The sequence below is a fragment of the Schistocerca cancellata genome, chromosome 8, assembly GCF_023864275.1.
Source record: "Schistocerca cancellata isolate TAMUIC-IGC-003103 chromosome 8, iqSchCanc2.1, whole genome shotgun sequence".
Lineage (NCBI taxonomy): Eukaryota > Metazoa > Arthropoda > Insecta > Orthoptera > Acrididae > Schistocerca > Schistocerca cancellata.
In genome coordinates this window covers 292,930,149-292,952,902 of record NC_064633.1, presented here as the reverse complement: position 1 = coordinate 292,952,902, position 22,754 = coordinate 292,930,149, and the positions used below count along the sequence as shown (strand labels likewise).

Genomic DNA, 22,754 nt, shown 5'->3' with positions numbered 1-22,754 from the left:
ATCGAGATGTGTGAGACAAATATTTAATACAGGTAACTGAGCATTCAAGGACATAAACAAATGATTTAAATGAGAGCTGTTCAGAAAATGGATCACACTAGTGCCTGACTGAAACTTGCTTTCTTCAAGTACAGTAAGAAGGTTCCAAATAGCAGCAGACAAGAACTAGGAAGTGAATATCCTCATAAAATCAAAGATCTCTTGAGAATTTCCAAGCTCCATTTGGAGGGGAGAGTGCATGCTGCTGCCAATCTGATGAATACATATGTTCCCCTGTCTGTGTAAAAACATGAGAAAGCATGAGAAACTTCCCACCCAAACCTTGCAAAAAGCCTCATTAAAATTTGTGACATTGGTACTGGTTGCAAACAGACTCTATCCATTAGTTAACTCCAACCACGCCGTGTATGGTGGTGGGGTTGTTACTTTGGAATGGACAGTGGATAGTCCTTAATTTTGGAGGGAGAACTTTCTTACACCAGGGAAGCACTGGTATGTGGCCTCCTCTTTTATGTACATACAAAGGCAAGTTCCACCTCAAGCACCCACGGCAGAAAGGTGTGGTATCCATCAGCATCTATACCTGGGGTAGATGGATTAGTGCAAGCACAGTAGGCATTTTGAGAAACGAGACCAGCTACAAAAACTGCCCCCCCCCCCCCCCCCCCTCCCCCCAGAAGGTGCTTGTTCATCGCTATTGAGACACCGTGAAGAGCCTTTTGCTGACATTTATGGGACTGCCAAGCTCTATGGTCCCACTCTCTTCTGTCGAGGAATCAATTTCTTGTCACAGCAAAAATGTACCAAGCTCACTAAATTAATTTTTGTGTAATTATGACAGAGCTGAAATGAAGTCACAAGCAATATGTGACATGCCTGTTGCAGTACTGACTAGCATTGAGAATTGTAGAAATTGAGTGAACGTACTACTGCAAGACAGTGTAGGTCAAACAGTAAACCACTGTTGAGAAAAAAAAAGGGGGGGGGGGCAACAATAACTGCAGCAAAGGACACAGTTGCTCTCTCACAAAATGAGCCCAGGACATCAGGGGTAGATAATCACACAATACCATTAATAGACCAAAGAAGAAAGTGTAGTGAGAAAAAATTAATCAAAATATAGTACATGAAGAGACTTAGTGAACAGGGAAGCAAAAGATATCAAAATAAGAACCGCTGAAAGAGTGAGCCTTTGCGTATTATCAGAATTTCTTTGAATTTTGTGAGAAGTCTTTCAATAAGTTTCTGTTAGGATAGTCGCTGAAGGTTTCACACATCACCCTTCTGATAGCCAAACACATTTCATTTGGCATCCTTCTACCTATGGTCTTATGTGTTGTTATACACCTGTTCCACAGAAATTGCTGTTTAATAAAGTTACTGTACGGAGACTGAAACAATGTAGAGTCCCTCCCATCATCCACTCTTTTACTTGACTTGTATCCATCCATTGCTTAGTTAATTATCCTTCTATATATCAGCCACAGTTCCTGTTCATGCAGATGCCCAGAGCTAAAGACTTTTACATCTTTCTTGAGATATGTCAATATTGCCTCTTCATGTACATTAATGGACAGGTAAATCTTTCTAATTGGTTTAGTTGCCCTTTAAACTGTGGTAATAATTGTTGCTGCAGTTACCTGGCATCGGTTTCAGTGTGGACTCCCTCAAAGAAGTCATTTGTCTGTTTCCAACATTAGTTGACTCCTGAGCTATCTGTTCTAGATACATTTCAGAGAAGACATTTAGCTTTGTTTTACAATATGTCTTGTCATGTCCATCACTTACAGATCTGTAACAATCCCAATCAGTTGCAGGATGATTAAAGTCTGCTAACTTGTGATCATATGGGTTAGCGAGCAGAGATTTTCTCAAAAGTTGTCAGTTATGTCTGAGGGTGTGTCTCATGGTCAGTAAACAGAACCACTTATAAGTTCATGCCCAACTTTGATATCGAGTCTTGCAAAACAATTTCACATGCAGCTTGAATTTATATCTTGATGTATTCAAGTTTAATGTCTACACTGCAATGCATACACCACATCCATTTCCCATTAGCTTATTCCTTTGATGTACACTTAGATTAACTCCAAAAATATCACTACTTCAAGTTTCGATTTTAGACAGCTTTCTGTACTTAGTATTGTGTCAGTTACACTGTCTTTTACAAGTGCTTTAAGCTCTAGGATGTTGTTACAGATGTTTCGGCAGTTGATCACTTGTTTTTAAAAGCCTCATCTGTGAAAGGGAATTTCTTTTGGTCTTACACTAATACTACTATGTTCCATACAGCTATCATTAACTGGACTTGGAGTTGCCTATTCTAAAAATAATAAATAAGAGAATAAAAAATAAATAAATCTAATAGCACCTGGCCCACTATCAGCTACCTGGATCGCAGCCTCTGTTGTATAGTACATCCCTGATCCTTTTAGAAAAACCCTACAGTTCTCCACCATGTGGCACAACTCAGTCAGAGCCTAGCTGTTCACAGAACCTTTGAAGTCCACTCGAGTCAGAACCTGGGAAACAATTCTGCAGTTTGTGAGCTTCAGAACTACATAGAATTTCCATGAACAAAGATGATCATTTCATTCTTGACTGCCACTTGCTGGAATGGTCAAAGTATGACTTTGGAGCACAGGCACAAGGCATCATTTGTTCCAACATTCACCACAATCTGCAACTGGTAGCTCATTGCTCTCCATGTGGCTGCAGGAACAACCGCTTCAATGTGTTGAATGAATTCTCCAGACAGACACATGAAGTGCACAAGGTGATCCTTCTTATCTCTTCCGACCACTTCCAAAGGGTTACCATTATTCACTATTCATTTGAACTGCCAATGATTGACAGACACTATCTGTTTGCATTTGCTTTCCTGCGATAAGCATCACAGCATGGTACCCCACTAGCTCAATTGTGTATGGCTAAATTGTGTATGGTGCCATGTATTTCTCAACAGTAACCAACTAAGGTTTAACTCAGAGTTAACCTTGCCGATTCTTTTGTAATTTATGGATCTGTCATACTACAAGGATCACTAATTTGCTTTAAGAACTAAAGCTGCAAGAACAAAGGAGGTGGTTTGTTATGTACTGAGAGAAAAACCTGGGATAAAAGTAACTGATCCCTTAAAGATATTTGAAAGTTTGCATTGGGAACTTTTATGTTGTCAAGGTTATGCTCACTAACAGACATGCATAAAAAAATCATAAAGAGCAGAATTTCGTGAAAATATACACTACTCTTGAAGAGGAAACTAGATGAAATGCAGTATAAAAGTTACTAGAATGCAGTACAAAAGTTATAATATGTGCAAACACAATATTTTGCCAAAGCAGTTGACTTCATATGAGTTACGTTTACTTTGCGGTGTGAACTAACTATCACTCCCGTAGAAGAAATTGATCAGTGACTGAAAAATGTGGATGTATTACACTAACCACACATGAACCCATTGCAGTTAATGGAAAAATGATTTTCTGAACAACACATTATTGTCAAAGTGTATAGATTACAAATTGGTGGCTCACAGCCATCAATTTACTGTTAAGCAGGCTATGTAATGGAAAAATTGTAGACTTACAAAAATTCTCAATAATTCACATAGTTATATACTGAAATTATACAAGAATGATTGTCTAAACAAGAATAAATCAGCAAAAATTTGGAGAAGGTGCAAAAGTAGTTTGTAACAGACATTATAGTACAAATTTTATGCGGCACTCACAATAATTTGAAAATAAGCAATTTATATACTTGTTTTGATACAATCAGTTGAGGATAATGAATAACTGACATGAAAATATTAGAATCTAGAATTTAGAATTGAATGTATTAGACACTTGGACACTGTCTTATGCAAATAAAAAATCCAGAAATTGGTTGATATATGTAGATAAACATGCAAAATTGATGAATTTTGTACCAGGTTGATTTATTAACAATGTCTACACTATCTTGCCATAGCATCAGTTTGCTGCACTAATTGTGTGTTGTTGCACAACTCCCACTGTGTTGCTGGGTGTCTGTCAATTGCTTCAACTTTAAATCTGCCACACTGTTGCCAATCATGATGTACTTATCATAATGTGGTTCTTCAGTTTCTCCTTATGCACTAGTTGACAGAATAGCCAAAGAGTGTACTGCCAGTTTTTAGCATCCAAAGGACACAGTATTATGGCAGTCATGCATGTCATCATTGTCATGTGCACTAGCAAACTGACCTCTTGGGAGGTGCATGTTTGACTGACTTACAGCCCCTCACCCAGCAATGTGTTGTTGACCAAAGAGAGGTTTGCATTGAAGACTGTTGCCAGCAATCCCTGGTAAAACATCCAGGCTGCATCAGTGTGGACGTAGGCACTCCATCCACCCCAGATGTCACCTTGTTGTTTTCTCTGAATGCCTTCTCCGTAATTAGACTTAGTGTTGGTTCTCAAGCCTTGCTGAGACTATAGCCACAGTCTCTATGTATTTTGATGGCCTTTCTAATGATGTTGTTCCAGTATTTCGGTGAATATTGTGCCCACTGATGCTAATGCTCATGGCTTTTATGAGGGTTTCTGCCTTATCTGTGTTGCAGGTTAATCATTGCCTGCTGTTCATCTATCAGACTCAGATTGATGTTGTGTAACCTCTCGGTGCCTCTCATCATCTTGTTTTCACTTACTGGTTTCCTTCCCATTGCTACGTGGTGTGACTGGTTATGCAGCAGGTCCAGCCATTGTGTGGTTCACTGCCAGTGAACTGGGTTCCCCAGTCCATGGACAAGACAGTTGTACGATTCTTACATGGCCTTGTAGAATCATCTTACATACTGCCAGCATCTGTCTCAGAAATTCAAGATTACAGCAGTTAATTAATTCTCTTTGTTGGAAATGTTGCAGAGGAAATCTAAGGACTGTGTTCTTCATGTGTGCAGCATCTTCACTGTAATTACAGCGGTGCTTCACCACACCACAGTGCTGTACTCAAGCACTCATCTCATAAGTGCTTGGTACAGTTTGACGTTGCATTGTGAGGGTAGCATTGTAATGTGGCTCGGTACTCAAGCACTCATCTCATAAGTGCTTGGTACAGTTTGACGTTGCATTGTGAGGGTAGCATTGTAATGTGGCTCGGTGAGGGATAAATTAAGTGCAGTCTTCCTAGCACTTTATCCATTACCTCGCTGATATGTAACTGCCATGTTAAGTGTTGGTCCAGGATGACGCTGAGGTATTTGCGAGTGTGAAATCAAGGGATGGAGCCTCGCATGATTTGTACTGGTCATGCCCACTGTATACTAATATCTGGCATTACCTGTGGTCGTTCAGGCTGCTTTTGTGAGCATGTGTCTGTTTTCATTTCTTTTCTGAAGAAGGCTTTATCTGAAAGTTCATTGTGTAACAATCTTTTTGTTGTGCCAGGCAGCAACTCATTGTCTCATCTTTATGGTGAATAGCAATCTGTCTGAACTCTACCTCACAAGCAAGTCCTACATGTAAGTTTTTTTTTTTTTTAGTGAAACATCACATTTTCCACATTGTTTGCAACATGCATTATTCTCCAAAACATCTGATAGTAAAGACATATTAATTATCTCATGGTCTGTACTCCCAGCATACAGTTTGTTTCGTGCTTCAATTCCAGCTAGCACTTTCAGTTGTAGTGGCAGCAGCATCACTCAATTTATCACTCCCAATGTAGAGATTAGACACTACTGGGATGTCAAACATTGATGTAGATGACAAATCGGGCAAATTTGAGCACCTTACAAATTGCCAAGTGGAGGTTATTTTCCTCATCTGTACCAAAAAACAAGGGAGAATTTAGAGAGTGAAAAGCTGTGTCGGAAATTGTCATCCACTGAGGCAGCAGGGGATCGCATTCATAAGAGACAAGGCCTTTCTACACAGCAGCTAGCTCAATCGTCTCCACTGGTGATTGTGACAGTCAGTCAAAATAACTGAGTGACAAACAATGTTGCGAGGTGTTCCACCTATAGTCTGTCAGGGTAAAAATTCATGTTTGCGGCCTAAGGGGTGGCCTAATGGCAGGTGCCAGCATGTATAACGTTGACGCTCTGTAACATCAGTGGATGACATTTCTGGACACGGGTAACTATACTCAGTTTTTTCCCCAAGACAACCTCTACAACACTCGAAGTTTGTCACAACATATCTGCGGCATCCTGCATACCATGACTTGCTTCATATTCGTGAATTTCCTGTTTCATGATGGTGTTTACACAACAACATAAATAAATGATTTACTAATGTTGCATTTCTTTAAGTCTAATGCATGAGTGTCATGATTTCTGTTGATTTCTGCTGATTTTAATACACATGAAGAAAACTAATATGTCACTGAAAACTGAAGAAACTATTTCAACATTCATTTCTGTAATTATTTTCATAAGTGATCTAAAGACATTTTTTAATCTCTAAAACTACTGTTTATTGGTTTAGAGCTGTATTATTGAAAAATGTCAAGATTTTTTTGTGCTTTGTTACAGACTACAGATGCTGGAAATAAAGATAGTGAGCTTGCAGTTAAACGGTTAAGTGATGGAGAAGAGTCATCTGTGCATGAGAAGGAAGTGCAATATGAAACAAATCCTGTGAGTGAGAGGGTGTTTCTGGTACAATGCAACAGAAATAAGGGAGAACAAATAAAACTTCTTGTGGGCACAGAAGTATCAGAAGATACTGGCCATATCGAAACTGAACCACCAACTCTGCAGCTGGTCTATCACAACAGCCCAAGACCAGGTACATTATCAGATGTTGAAGGCAGAGGTATTCGTGTTGAAGTGCAAGGTGGTGGTTACCTTACAAGTAACTTTGTAGCACTTTCGGGAATAGAGACTGAAAAAAACAATGTTGCGCCTACAGTAATTGTTGTTGTTGATACAGATCAGAACTCAAGCTTAGGTACTGAATGACTTCGTTCCATATTTCCAGTAAATTGAGGCATACAATGCTCTCTGACATTAATTGGGCAGAAAAAAAATTATTTACCAATGAGCAGCTGTTGCAATCATGCAGAAAAGCATTAAGTTGCCAGCTTTCAGAACCAGGTGCCCTCCTGGAACATAGGAGGAAGGGATAGGAGGAAAACAAACTGTTTATTCACAAGGATACAAGAAAAGACATTCAGGACCCTAGTTCAAGAAAGACTTACCACATGAGAAATGGGTTGTTGTCAGATGAGATTTGAAAACCTGAGGACTTTGAAATGGTCCAATGGTGAGGAAGCAAATCAGAGATGAGTGGAAATACATCAGAAATAAACCAGTAAGATCTGGAAACTGAGTGCAGGAAGAATGGTAGCCAGTGAGAAAAAAATTAAATGATAAGAGAGAGAAAGATAAGGGAAAGAAATGATAAATTAAGGAAAAACTGGAAGAATAATGGTACATTGTGGCCAGATGGCTGGCAGGAACCTAGGTTATGTTGTAGACAATTAGTGAAAGCTTAAAGGAAGAACAAACTTTGAAGATATCTGCCTTATGTGCCAACTACAGTGGGAAAGTGCCATGTGACCTTGCTGGACCCTGTGATTTTGGACTGTCTGAGGGAACAAATGATGATTCACTGTATGCAAACATACATAAAACCACCAGAGATGGAATAGTGGAAAGTGGACAGCTGTGAACCACACATGCACTGGATCAACAAGTACTATAGTTATGTGGAAATTGTCGGTGTAAGCATCAGCAGGAGCAGTTACCTTTACATCTAACTTAGCAAAGTGTGAGCTCCTACCTGGAGCACACTGGAAAGCTAACAATTTTTGTTACATTTAGACCACAGTTCAACCATGAGGAAATTATTACAAGTTTAAAGTAACTGGTTAAGATATTTTTTGATACTGCTTTATTTAAAATATACTAAAATTTGTACAAAGCAAACAACATACTTCATTTAAAACAGGAAGTAAACAACAAAAACAAGTTACAACTCGTGAAACTTTGCGACCACACATTGTCATTCAACTAAAAAAAGGTATTAACATCATTACAAGCAGAATAAACAATTCAGCTTCTGAGTGCAGAATTTTCTTCCACCCATATTTCACTTATATGTTACGTCTTTGTAGAAGTTTAACAGCAAAGGTAGTAATGCTTCTATGCCGGTCACTAAATTGAATATTCAGAAATTTGAATGTTCAAGAAAATGTACACTGCATGAAAATAGAACTGAGGAAAAACTGCTTGAAATACATAATACTGTATATTGATTGCTACATTTTTGTCATTTGTACTGCAATCAATTAGCAATATTCTGTAATTATTTTAGTCGATAGCAAAATGGCATTATTACAGGAATTATTGCTCTGAAAGGTTGTGGCCATTTATCTACAATGAATCAGATGCCTTGTGTAAGACTCTATGCACTTACATGCTAATCTATTCTTTATTATTTTGTTGTTATTACACTTCCACAATCTCTATGTAAAAAGTTTTCTTCATAATAAATATCATGAGACCTACCCAAATATTTAAAATTGATATTTACTATCACAGTTCAATCTATTCTATATTTTTTTAGCAATCACAGTCTATAAATTCTATAAGGAAGCCCTTTGTACCAACTTGTTATACTGCAAACACTATAGACAGCAAGTTGCAAGGATCAGATTTCAGGAAATTAAATACACCTTGCCGAGTCCATAAGGGATACAATATGTACTATTAATTATAAGAAACATCTTTAATGGTTCTCTGTAATATTCATTTAAGTCCATTATCTTCATTGGAACTTGAGGTATAAGTGTAAAATATACCTTTCAACGGAAGGAAATTGAATAATACATCTCTTTTATAACTTTTTTCCCCTTGAAACAGTGGATTCAGTATTTTCCACTTGTTAATAAAAGAAATATAAAAATAATACTGTATTAGCCTATACAGTAATGTGAAGTATTCCTTTAATGTAAATAGTAAATACCAGAACCTGTAATAGGAATGTATACAGGTTTACAACAGTGGCAGTGAATACATATTTTTATTTATTATATGGCAAATGAATACCAGCATTCTATTCCTGAAAAGTGACACATAGAAAGTGATATACAATCGTATTTCTCACTGTGTCTCCAAGTGAACTATAATGTTGATATTCAAAGTTCATAACTTAAATGAATGCATTTTGCATGTTGAAACATATTCATGAGTTATGTTAACTATGAAACATAGAGGTGATTTCAAATCCAGTTAGCAGGTAGGAATAATTTTCTTAATTCAAAATATTCTAAGGAAAGCGGAAGTAGCTCTTTTCAAATTAATTCTTTTGTTGCACTTGGTGTACAAGATCCTTTTAAAGTTTCTCCAGTAAAACTTTTAAAAGTAGTCGAGAGGTATTTATCAAAGGGTAATTTACATAGGAAAAAATAAAAATTATTTGTCTGTCAATTTTCACAGAAGGTAAATTTTTTGTATGCATTAAACATCCTCGACGTCAATTAGGGGAAAAGTCTTTGGTGTATGTATTGTTGACAGTATGTTGATGGCTTCAGAGCTGAATTGCTGGCGAGAGCACATAATTCTCTTACAAGAAATATTGTATTCAAAGACATGCAAATACATCTCAAGTAACTAATAGAACAACTCGTTACTTAAGAATACAACAGTAGTTTCTTTTTACAATAGCTGCCTTCACATTCTTCCAAGAATGTATTGTATGCTCATTGTTAGAACTTCCATGATACTGTGTTGCCTGTCTGAATATTTTGATATGTGTTCTGACAGTTTACATGTTGCAATAGCCACGATGAAGAGATCAAAATTTATTTGGCAAAGGCTGGTCATGCGTTGATGTATTCTGCAGACAGGTAAATCAGAACTGCTGAGAATTGCACACATTGCATTTATGGATTATATGAAACCATTTGATAGGATTGTAAGTAAACAATCTAGGGAATGTTTTTGGCAATAGCTTTACAGTCAATATAAAAGGAGCTATAAAATTTTTGTTCTGACATACTGCTGGATTAATGAAGTTCAATAAACTGACAGTAATAAAATGAGGTGTCAGCCAAGGATGCACTCTATCATCAGTGTTGTTCATGTAACCCATTAACAATATTAGCTAAGTAAGGAAAGCAGAACAACCTTGAGATTCCAATGAAGTTGGCAGAAGACATTAAATATCTTCTTTGTTGCTGACAACTTTCAGATGAAAACATGGAAACATCTTTTCATTTAATACTCAATGTTTTTTCATTTAATACTCAATATACCTAAGTGATATAAATGAAGTTCATTGCATTTCTCATAGAAAAATTATTCAATTGCATATCAGTGTCAACAGTGGGATATTACCACAGGTTAAACTCTTGAAATACCTTGGCTGTGACATTGCCCACGACAATGAGTAAGATGTTGAAAATTAGGTATAAATTTTCTCTGAAAGCTAATACAATTCAGATGCTGGGAAGACACTGTAGCAAAGAAACAGAAATTATACATATGATAGCTGTGTTGTATGTAAGTGAAACCTGAATATTGTAATGAACATGCTGTTAGGCTGCTCCGTGATTAGCATACAGGAAGCATATTTGGGAGGACATCAGCTCATTTCTGCACCTAGCCATCTGGATTAAATTTTCTGTGGTTAGTTGAAATCACTTAAGGCAAAAAAAAAAAGAATGTCATTGATTTTCTTCTTCCATTGTTCACCAAGCTGAGCTTGTGCTCAGCTTCTAATGATCATGTTGGTGATGGAATGCTATACTGGAATCTTCCTCTGAACTAAATACACACAGATGAATCACAGATCCAACAGAAGACATTAGGTTTATACATGTAGTAAAGGATTGTTACAAAAAGATATAATACTACATAAGAAATTATGACAAGTGGAAGACGTGTATTCACAGTTATACACAGAGAAAAAAATGATGGATACTGCAGCAAATGGTTGAAACATACATCAGTAATACATGAAACTGCATACTGAAACTAGTTATACAATATCCTCATTGGCTAACACGGTGTTGAATCTTCTAGAAAGGGCTGGACTGTTGAACCAGAATAGGTAACAGAACCTAGTCAATGAAAACATGGGAGCAGCAAACCCACCATTGAGCTTTTTATATATGGCGCCGGAGGCAGTGCATCATGTGGGCTGCTCCAATTTCTCGTCAGGTGTTGTACCAGTTTAGCCAGCATTTCATAGGTTAAAGAATACCCTTATTTTGTTTGATAATAAACAATATGAAACTGTGATGTCACCAACCCATTTGCACATTATAATTGCAACTGTTAGCTTTAGCAGGACAAGGTAGAAATATTTGCATGTATTCTACAGCTTATTTAAATATTTCTCCAGGCTCACCCTGTCAACTTGTTGAGTTGTTGTAACAAACCGTAGCTGCAAATCTGTCAAGGTTCCACGATATTAGATATTTCCACTACAACGTTTTTCATTTCATTGTTGTTTCAACCAACAAGGCTCTGCTGTGTTTCTAAAATGTGTCCTGTACTTTTGCATCTGATCATTACTCTTGAAAATAGTTACCAAATCATCTTGTTCCAAGAGTATGCACCACACCATCTCTCTCTTTGGAGATCTAAAAGTGTTCAGTGAAGTGATAATTGTAACTAAAACTGCGTTAAATGTAGAGGTATCTGAAGTGGGAAGAAGGTAGCAAGTTACTTTTTGGATATGAATAAACAGCTGTCCTAAACAGAGTATTCTAGGCAATATCCTCAATTTGTCTGTGATCACAGTCTATGCGTTCAGAGATATAACTTTGGATGAGTGAAAAAAAAGCTAAATAGTGCAAAACAGTGTAGGTGATCTGTCATCAAATGCATCAGGGCCACACAGCATGCAGATTTGTATATGTAAATATTTAAGTGTTATCAAATAGAGGTGGCAGCAGAGCTAGTGCGACACATGTAACAAAATACCCGAAGCATGAGTTCAGTAGGGAGTAAAGCTCTCTCTTGAGTGATACATCTTTGAGTTTCACTTCACAAGTTTTGAAACTGTTTTGCAGTACATTCCAATGCTCTCCCTGCAAGCACAATCACAGGTTGATCAGAATCTCTGCTAGTAATGAACTGCAGAGAAGGTATTGTAGATATACGCAATATTTGAAATTGGTGAGTAGGCCTACGATCTTGCTGGCCACATCCACAACTCATAACATGCCATATGCTGTATAAGTCTGATACAACCGTTACCTCTTGTACCACTGGTGCTGTGGAGTGGGAAGATAATAATTGTGGATATGGTAACAAATGCTGCAGCCTTTGATAAAGGCACTGAACTGCCTATCTGTGTAGCTGCAGAAAGAAACATGGTGTTTGCATGAATACAGTATTCAGAACCTGCATTGTAGGTTACATTGTATTGCTGTGAGAGCAAACTCACCTTCCGCGGAAGTGGTGTATGGTGCCTCCAGTCTTCTGCATTAGTTGTTTTCATTGTTTGAATTTTGGTATTGCTGAGCAGTGTACTGTCCTTATTTCGCTAACACGGCCATGCAGAGAGAGAGAGATAGAGAGAGAGAGATAGAGATAGAGAGAGAGAGAGAGAGAGAGAGAGAGTTTTGTGTGTTGTGATATTAACAAGAATGCTACAGTGAACTGTGGCCACCACTGCATGCAGTACACAGATTCCACCAGTCGGTGGCTAGCATGCCAGCTAACACTCTGGAATCCATTACCTTCTTCATTGAAACTTCCTGGCAGATTAAAACTGTGTGCCCGACCGAGTCTCGAACTCGGGACCTTTGCCTTTCGCGGGCAAGTGCTCTACCATCTGAGCTACCGAAGCACGACTCACGCCCGGTACTCACAGCTTTACTTCTGCCAGTATCTCATCTCCTACCTTCCAAACTTCTCATTCTGGAACCTTCTTCATTGTGTGTTTGCTGCAGTTGGCTCTCTTACTAATGATCCCTTAAGTTTTTTGTGTGTTTGCAGTGGACAAAAGTCTTGGCCATTACTATAGTGAACATCAGGTACATGTGTAATGCAGTTTATTTCCTCTTTATCTAGGATGTGGTTGCATTAATGTAAAATATATTGTTGGTCTTTTCTTACATGGGTTGCTCTTAAATGTGTGGGTTAAGTTAAAACCACAATGTCGAGAAATAGGTCATATTTAAGTGGTACTCTAAAGAGAAAAATAAAAGCATGGCAAAATGAAGACGTTAAAAAGACAGTGAAGATTGATACAGTTTCCCAGCGATCAACTACATGTCCATAATAAAAATGTACTAAAATTAATAACAGAAGTGAAACTGGAGAAAAATGATGATTTAAAAGTTGAAAATGGAAGTCGGTACAGCTGCAAAAATGAAATGGGGGATGATTCTAACAGCTTGCAATTTCATAGAGGACATGTTACCACTTGTAAAAATGAATCATATGTAAATTCCGAGTATGCACAATTTGAAAACAGACCACCAGCAACAGACGCCGATTCAGCACGAACTGATTGTTCTTTTCAACTTCAAGATAATCAGCAACATACACCTTTCAGTGCCAACAGATGATTATTCCAAAGTAAACTGAACGAAGAGAATGAACTAAAAGTTATAAATAGCTGGCCGTGCATGGCTCAGGGTTTTTTTCCCTAGAGACACTAAGACAGAAAAGTCATTTAGGCATGATTATTATAATAATTATACTGACACAGGTTAGAAAATTCTCTTTTTTGTATTCATTGATCTATAGATGGCATCATATCAAGATTCCTGAACTGTAACTTATGTAAATAGTGTAATGTAATCTCATATTGTTGTGCAGGTGCTCTCTGTTGCATTATTTCTATGTAAATACCATGTTGTTGGTGGTACAGTTCAATAAATTTAAAGAAAGGGAACAGCTTTTAAAATTATCCTGAGAAAATATGGATACACAGGAAAACCAGCTTAACATTTGACATATGGGTGCTGTCACTGAGAAATCGCTGATGATGAGCCACTGTTGCCCATATCAGCCATTTTAGGGAAGCCGTGCACCATTGTCCCCCTCGACATCATTGGCAAGGGCAAGTTCAATTTGCTGCTGGCCTGTGGACATTGGTGCTGACGTCGATGTGTGCTGCACAAGTTCTCCATACACACGCATGATGACACTAGTGCCAGCAGCTCTAGGCATGCCTGAGGATTGCTGCCCTGTCCTGTTGCAAATATCTCTGGCAGGTGGTGGCACGGGGGCAGAACACTTCTTGCGGTGGGTGCGCATGTTGCTGGACTGGCTGAAGGTGGCACCGCAGCGGTCACAGCTATAGGGCCTCAGGCCGGTGTGGTGGTTCATGTGTGCCTTCAGGTGATGCTTCTTGGTGAACGCCTTGCCACATTCGCTGCACGAGTACGGTCTGATGCCCGAATGAATGCGCAGGTGTAGCTTCATGTTACTACGGTCTGCGAACTGCTTGCTGCATATCTGTTTGCAAGATATTTATGTGCCAGATAGTGATTGTATCCTGGCCAAGGGACTGGAAAATTTCTAAACATAGGAAGGGAGGAAAGTATGGGTTTATGTCCTGCTGAAGGTGCCCAGTGACTGAAACACAGAGATCTGATACTAAAAAGAAAGCAACATAAGTTTCCAGATTGGATCTTTATACTCTGTAGCAGAGTAAATGATTTTTTGAAACTTCCTAACAGAGTGAAACTGTGTGAAGGATCAGAACTTGAACTGGGAACTTTGCCTTTCGTGAGCAATTACTCTACTGGCTGAGATATCCGAGTACAACTCAAAGTGTGTGCACACAGTTTTACTCCTACTTGTACCTCACTCCAATCTTCCAAACTTCACAAAAATTGTCCTGCTTATCTTGCGGGACTAGCACTCCTGGTAGAAAGAATGTAATGGAAACATTTTCCCATAATATCCTTAGACAAAGCTTTTTTTTTTCACTGCTTGTGCCACAAGATATGAAGTCATATTCTGTGGAGCCTAGAGGTTAGAAGAGAAGAACTGGTAAAAATAAAGCTGTGATGGTAGGTTGTGTATCATGCCTGGATAGTTCATGTGGAACAGCATTGCCCATGAAAGAAATGGTTCTGGGTTCGAGTCCTAGTCTGGTACACAGTTTTAATCTGCTAGAAAGTGTCGTAACATCGTAACAGAAGTTGCTTTATGTGCTACTTCAAAAATAGTTGTGTGCAAATACCGAGAGGAGCTTCTTATGCTCTGTTGTGAATATGGAATCGGAATTGAGAAGAGTTCACCTTCATTATGTATAAATGCAAGCAAGTTTCATAATCAGAATACAAAACCAATATTGGATTACTCAATTTGGCACATACTTAGGAACACATTCCTACAAATAAATATCTAAAGGCTATGTAGCAAATCATAATGAAATTCAACAAATGTGTTAATTGCATAACATGTAGCCAAGAGTAGTGCACCTGCAAACAGTTTCATATGCAAGAATCACATCTGACCTATACTGCTAGAGTATTTGGAAAAGGGGGAAAGGTTATGATTAATGTCCCATCAACAACAAGGTCATAAGAGGTGAAGTTTGAGCTGGAAATAGGACTAGGAGGAGAAAGGAAACAGGCTGCAACATTTTTAATGTTTTTGTGACAGCCTTTTTGAGACAGTGCAGCGAGATGGGAAAAATTGAGTAAGGTTTTTCATGTTTGTTAATTAAAATTGTATACCTCTAAGGTATGTATAAATAATGTTGTTGTTGTTGTTGTTGTTGTCATCGTCTTTAGTCTGAAGACTGGTTTGAAGCCTCTGTCCATGTTCGTCTATTCTGTGCAGCTCTCTTCATCCCTACGTAACTATTGCTACCTTGACCACCTGCAGAAATTTGTCCAGGGGGAATGGGGGTGTTGGATGGGCCACAAGACACTAAAACTGTCAATTTGACATAACTGAGTTGATCAGTGTCGAGACAGCTCATACTACGAGAAATTAAATTTTATAGATGAACTGATGGTTATCCAATCGCTTCTAGAAGTGTATGAGAATTCTGTAATGTAGAAAAGCTCTCTGCTTCAGATTCCAGTGGTGGCGGCAAGTAGCCCATCTGGACACCATCCTCCCTCCTCAACCCCCCCCCCCCCCACTCACACAAACACAACCTTTCAGGTATGTGATTGTAACCTAAATCCATTTGAGCCTGCTTACTGTATTCATCCCCTTGATCTCTCTTTAAAGTTTTTAGTCTAAACACTTCCATTATGAAATTAACGATGTCTTGATGCCTCAAGATGTAGCCTATGAACTGATCCCTTTTTATTCAAGTTGTGCCAAAAATTTCTTTTTTCCCAATTCAGTTCTGTACCTCTTCACAAGCTGTTCAGTCTGTGCTACACTACGAGATCGTTACAGTTAAGAATCTGGTTTAGAAGTCTGTCTTACCATTGTGTAACTTGTCTGACTCATTCTGGAGTACACAGGTTTGTTTCCTGTCTATAACCTTCATAAATGATTCTTAAACCAAGCATTAGAAATGTCTAAATTATGCTCTGCTCCTCTCTGCCAGTCCATGTTCTCCTGCTAATTTTCCTTCTTGTCTTTTTCCTGCTTTCGAATTCCAGTCCCCAGTCACAATTGAATTTTCATCTCCTTTAATATTTGTATTAATTTCTGATCATATATTCTTTCAGTCTCTCTATAATCTGTGCAGCTCATCGGTATATAAACATTTGCTACTGTAGCGGGTGTTGGCTTAGTATCTATTTTGGCTATGACACTGCATTCAGTGTGCTGTTCATTATAATTATCCACATTCCAATTTTATTATTCATTATTAGCCTTATTATTGCATTACACCAATTTGATTTTTTGTTGATAACCTTGTAAGGAACTGATCAAAAGTCCTGTTCTTCATGTCACTGCATTTCATTAACTCCCACTATATCTAACTTCAATCTAGCCACCTCTTCTTCTTCTTCTTCTTCTTCTTCTTCTTCTTCCTCTTCCTCTTCTTCTTTCCCCCTCTTGTAACCTACCTACCTTGTTAGTGTTCTAACATTACATGCTACAACCTGTAGAAGGCTGGTTTTGTTTCTCCTGATGACAGCCTCCAGATGCAAATGGGGGACTATTTTACCTCCAGAATACCCAAGAGGATGCCAATATCATTAAGCCATACAGTAGTGCCACATCTCTCAGAAAATATGACTACTGTAATTTCCTTTTGCTTTCAGGTAATTGCAGTACCAGTGTGGCAAGACCATGACGTCTAATATTACAAGGTCAGATCAGTCAGTCATCCAGACATTTGCCCCTGGAACTACGAAAAGGCTTCTGGATTTCTTCAGGAACCAAATGTTTTTTTGCCGTCTCTAGAGATACCTGTCTGATGTGGTTGCACGTACATGATGGCTATCTATATCATAGAGGTAGGCAAGCCACCACTCCCTACCCCACATCGCCCCACACTGGCAAGGGCCATGGTTCATAGGAAACAATGTAGATGTGTCAAATTTAGTAGAAAGCGGAAGAATATAATAGTACCAAAATCCAAAATTATGCATCCTAACAGAGGGTTCTGGTTGCAGATGTGTTTTATATATCATGGTCGTGATCCCTGATGCTCAAAAATTCCCATTAAAGTTTCAGCCATGTCATTGTAGTAATAAATGATGTTATTATGGAATTCCTAACTTAGGCGAAAACACTACAGTTGTCCACTAACTACCCCATTGTAGAACAGAAAACTTTTCAGCAGCACCACATACTGCACTAAAGTCAATGTCATTTGTCAGAAGAAACATGTAAGTTTTGCTTCAAGCAGTCTGAACCATCTCACGCCGTGTTGTGACGTTATTCATTCAATGAGGTACACCACAACTGCCAACACAGGTTGTTACAACGAACCAGAGGAAGTAGCAGCAGGTCCGATTCTCAGTACTGTCAGTGAATTTACCTTGATGGGAGAAATGTTTTGATATGTAAACCCATTGTTTCGAAGCTAACTTACAAGGTACTTTAAAGAGGGATGGTTATTCTTATTTGTGAGACTGACATAAAAAATCCGGTAGAGTGATCACATGACCATCCAAACTGCAGTCCAGTGATGCCAGTGTCAAAGTGTAGTGTCTGATTTTATTACATGGGAGCCAAAATGATTGGTACTTCTGGAATTCTGAAGGTATTGGGTGGTGAGAAGTGAAAGCAAGGTGTAAACTAGCTTGTTGTGAGAGTATCACAAGGAACTCGCAGATAATGTTTCACTCACCTTAGTTTACTGGCTTAATGTGGCCAAGCATTGGTGTCTTTAGAGTTTTATAGACAGGAGAACATGCACACTTACAGGCTGTAGATGATCATTATTTACTATTCTGAGGCAGCCATTTTTTTAGGGAGGGGAAATAGGAAAGATTTGATTGTTCGAGGGGGAAAAAAGTAGAGAGAGAACATGTAAATGGTAGTGATTTAGTATGAATGTGGGTAGTGAAGGAGATGGCATGAAGAGTGAACGGGTGCAGGCATGGGCGGGGAACAGCTATCCGACCGATAAAAGGCAAACTGCTGAACCATTCTATCTGTATTACTTGACTAGTGTAGATGGGTGGAAGATATTGAGACATTCTGACGAAGGGATAGAAATAGTAGTAGAGAATTGGGCCATGGTTTTCAGTTCTGGTGTATCATTCGTAAATATGACGAAATCTTCATTATGTGTTTGCTTATTGGGCGTGGAAACTCGACGGCTTAAAAAGAAAAAAAGTATGTTGTAGTTCTGTTGTTATTCATGCGTTTCTTCCCAATAGTTAGTCTGCCCTTTTGTTTACAAAATGGTCTTTATTATGTCATATTGTGAGCGATCTTTTAGAATTTGTGGTTAATGTGTATTTCGCCGATCCAAATAAAGAACTGCTGTTCTTCGAAACTGAATTAGTCAGACGACCCAAGAAAGTCTAGAAGATCGATAGGTCTTATCTCACGAGATTTTGAATGAAAAGTTAAGCAGGCGACTACTACTGTAGGTGGAGAACAGTTATCACAGTATAGAAAAACTATTTATTCTCTTTATTTTGAAACTGATTCCAAACAGTTGTATTTGATGACATTTTGAATTAATTTAAAAGAAAGAGAACAAATAGTTATTCTACGTAGCAATAGTATCCAGATGAAGTCCCCCATTTCTTCAGCAAAATGTCTGCGGTCACCCAGCTGTAGGGTATATTGTAGGACTGTAGCGGCACATAGTTTAGTTTACTGGCGGGTTTGTTTTCTGTTGACGACTGCGCCAGAGTGATTGACACTAATACCCAAATGCTACGATTCTCCTCTAATAGTTGTGACACTCATTTCCTGATAAAAAGAAAAGAAAAGGGAAGCTCCTTGAAGAAACGGTCTAATTTTAATAACTTCGTACACTTACTCAATCAGACTGTGTGTAAATGACAACCCGTGTTAGCCGCTGTTACAGAAGAACTGCACTGCTGCTGTTTCATCAAAATCTCCACCTCAGGGACGGGGAACATTCCCAACGTTCCACATCATAGAGCAATACTCGCTGCAGTCAGTGATAATCATGACGTCGTCCGACGAAGACCATGCTTTTCCATCTTAATGATCAACACCATTTTTGCCCCGAAGAATGTAAATAGAGTTGAGTCATCGGCGTTGAACTGGAAAATGAAATCGGCTTTTGCCTGTCGAGTTCAATATTCTTGTGGCACATTGGCCCCTATCTATCGAAATCCTTAAAAACGCTATATACGGTACGTTACCACTGGAAATGGCACCGATATCCCCCCCCCCCCCTTTTCGTCGCCTCGTCCAAATATGCTGCTTTAAAGATGGCTTAACACTTTGCACACGTTTGAAAAAGAGTCACGTTACATGCCCCTCGCGTCGCCATGATAAGGAGAGAACTAACTAATCACACGACTGTTATTTCTGACAAAACCAGCTGGAATCAATCACCTTTTTTTTTAAAGGCAACATTCTAATTTATCATCTGCTACATGTCAAAGGGCACAATTCATACCAATCCTTCCTGAGCCGGCGGGGTCAGGGATTTTCACCTGCCTCGAGATGACTGGGTGTTTGTGTTGTCCTCATCATTTCATCATCATCCAGGACAGTGGCGAAATTGGACTGAGCAAAGATTGGGTAATTGTACGGGCGCTGATAACCACGCAGTTGAGCGCCCCACAAACCAAACATCATCATCATCATCATCCTTCCTGAGCGAGTATGAATACGCTGACGCACACGAAAAAGACAGACAAGATATTATGCATGACAGTCTAACATTTAAAAACCTATGTGAATCAAATTAGCCACACGTTTTGCCTGAAAGGGATCTGACCGATCTTGTTCAAGACTTAGATTTGTCGAAAAAACAGGCTGAACTTCCTAGCTTCGAGATTATGTTACAATGTTATTTTTCCCTACAGTCCAGTATCTCCATGCTGCTTTTCTACTTCTCAAAGGAATGTGCCATGGTTTTCTGTAATGATATAGAATCTGTTGTGGGCACGGGTCACGGTATCACTGTAAACGAGGGACGACATTTCATATATTTAGCAAAGTTACTGACTAGTAGTATTGAACAATGAGAACAAATCACCTTTCTCTTTGGTCATGCAGCTAACCAGGAGGAGACGCAAGAATTTTGAACCACTGCTCACACTTACTTAACGTGAGAAACACAAATACTGTATTGTATATGTGAAGACTTAATGATAATTTTAGTTCTACTTGGTATGCAGCGCGGGTACACAAATCTCTGCTGTTTTTATGAGAATGAAGTAGTGAAGAACGTGAAAAAAAATCGCTACTGTAGGAACAATTTCCTGCTCGAAATGAAAGACAACTTGGACAGAAGTATGTGTTGGTCCCCAAAAACCCGATGCACATTCAGTTGGGTCTCCTCGAAAACTCTGAAAGCCATGGAAAAAATACCACATGGATACAAGTATCGAACGATCGCAAATAATGATTGGAATAGTTTTATTACTTTAAATTTGGGAATAAATGGGCAAAAACACTTTCTTCGTTTGTCATATGATATTTAACAAATGGTATAGCTGTCTTTGCAGGTGGTTGCAAGAACTTTTGAGGCGACCATACGGCAGAAAAGTATTCAGACTTTGCACGTGAACTATTGAAATAATATCGGCGAATGTGAGATTATGTAACTTTTAATCTACATGTCACGGATTTCTGTTTAACAATGTGTGTTAACAGGAAGCGAAAGATACGAAAAAATGATCAGTAGACGAGAAGAGACTAGGTAGCGCTGCTGCATGGCTTTAGGAGACACCGCTGTCTGGATCGACACACGACATTTGCAAAGTCGGGCAAGGAAGACCTGGCCAACCATCGGTTGCTGTCTGCACCAGAGAATGACAGAGAACAATCCACACTGTTACATTATTAATGCAACCAGCTACAGTATCACATCAAGACGTTTTCGCAAAATGACCTAATGTTTCAGTTTCGATATCCCTAACACGATATCATCTCCTCGGTTTCACTACGCCTTGCGACAAAAATAAGCTCTGGCGTACTCTTGCACTAGTCGGAGTGGTAAACACTTACTCGACACATCTTTCACGCCCGACTTTTTCCACCTTGAATGCCAGCTTTCACCACGCAGTGAAAGTGTGCTACCGACAAAAAAAATGGCTCTGATCACTATGGGACTCAACTGCTTTGGTCATAAGTCCCCTAGAACTTAGAACTACTGTTTAAGTAGTAAGTAACTAACCTAAGGACAGCACACAACACCCAGCCATCACGAGGCAGAGAAAATCTCTGACCCCGCCGGGAATCGAACCCGGGAACCCGGGCGTGGGAAGCGAGAACGCTACCGCACGACCACGAGATGCGGGCTGCTACCGGCACATGAAACTGCAGTTTAAAGTATATTTCGTTTGTAAAGAGAACCAAAATGTCTTTTTCCGTTGATACTGTGCGTCGTAAGCAACTCATGATAAGCAATATTTGATTGCACTCACTGTATTTAGAGGTGGGGGTGTAAATGTGGAAACCCAGTTTGTTTTTGCGGTATAAAAGAAGTGGTTAATTCTCTTTCAGCTTCAAAAATTAGCCAATGCTAATTCATAATGTTTTAGCAATGAATGTAATATTATGAAACACAAAAACTAAATATGTTAAAATTAAAAAAAAAAAATACATTTTCTGCTTGCACAACAACCTATTAATTTTTCAAGAAGTGCGGGTAACGTGGAAAGCCTTAAAATTGTGGGAAACTGACTACTTCAAACGCAAACTACTCATATTAAAAATGTTAGAAACTATTTTATTTTATATTAAATTAGACAAAAATATTTTTAAACGCAACTGTAATAGAAAAATGCTTCATAAGCGAAGTTCACTTGCAAAAATCGCATATGTAAATACACTCCTGGAAATGGAAAAAAGAACACATTGACACCGGTGTGTCAGACCCACCATACTTGCTCCGGACACTGCGAGAGGGCTGTACAAGCAATGATCACACGCACGGCACAGCGGACACACCAGGAACCGCGGTGTTGGCCGTCGAATGGCGCTAGCTGCGCAGCATTTGTGCACCGCCGCCGTCAGTGTCAGCCAGTTTGCCGTGGCATACGGAGCTCCATCGCAGTCTTTAACACTGGTAGCATGCCGCGACAGCGTGGACGTGAACCGTATGTGCAGTTGACGGACTTTGAGCGTGGGCGTATAGTGGGCATGCGGGAGGCCGGGTGGACGTACCGCCGAATTGCTCAACACGTGGGGCGTGAGGTCTCCACAGTACATCGACGTTGTCGCCAATGGTCGGCGGAAGGCGCACGTGCCCGTCGACCTGGGACCGGACCGCAGCGAC

General features: G+C 39.1%; 3 protein-coding genes across 7 annotated transcripts in view; 1 reads left to right on the top strand and 2 right to left on the bottom strand.

The window, feature by feature from the left end:
- LOC126095234 (zinc finger protein 761-like) overlaps positions 1-10,561 on the top strand; it is a 171,309-nt gene extending 160,748 nt beyond the window's left edge. For all 5 annotated transcript variants that reach the window (XM_049909979.1, XM_049909980.1, XM_049909982.1 and 2 more), the window contains one exon: positions 6,503-10,561. In XM_049909979.1, the coding sequence (XP_049765936.1) occupies positions 6,503-6,931 (429 nt within the window). In that variant the 3' untranslated portion in view covers positions 6,932-10,561. The remainder of the gene's footprint in view (positions 1-6,502) is intronic.
- A 3,390-nt stretch (positions 10,562-13,951) lies between these two features.
- On the bottom strand, positions 13,952-14,362 carry LOC126095531 (zinc finger protein with KRAB and SCAN domains 8-like). Its single transcript, XM_049910313.1, has one exon. It carries the CDS (start codon positions 14,360-14,362, stop codon positions 13,952-13,954), a length of 411 nt encoding a protein of 136 aa, XP_049766270.1.
- LOC126095530 (uncharacterized) overlaps positions 14,303-22,754 on the bottom strand; it is a 391,122-nt gene continuing 382,670 nt past the window's right edge. Inside the window, exon 9 of the mRNA XM_049910312.1 lies at positions 14,303-14,395. Coding sequence (XP_049766269.1) covers positions 14,367-14,395 — 29 coding nt within the window. The 3' untranslated portion in view covers positions 14,303-14,366. The remainder of the gene's footprint in view (positions 14,396-22,754) is intronic.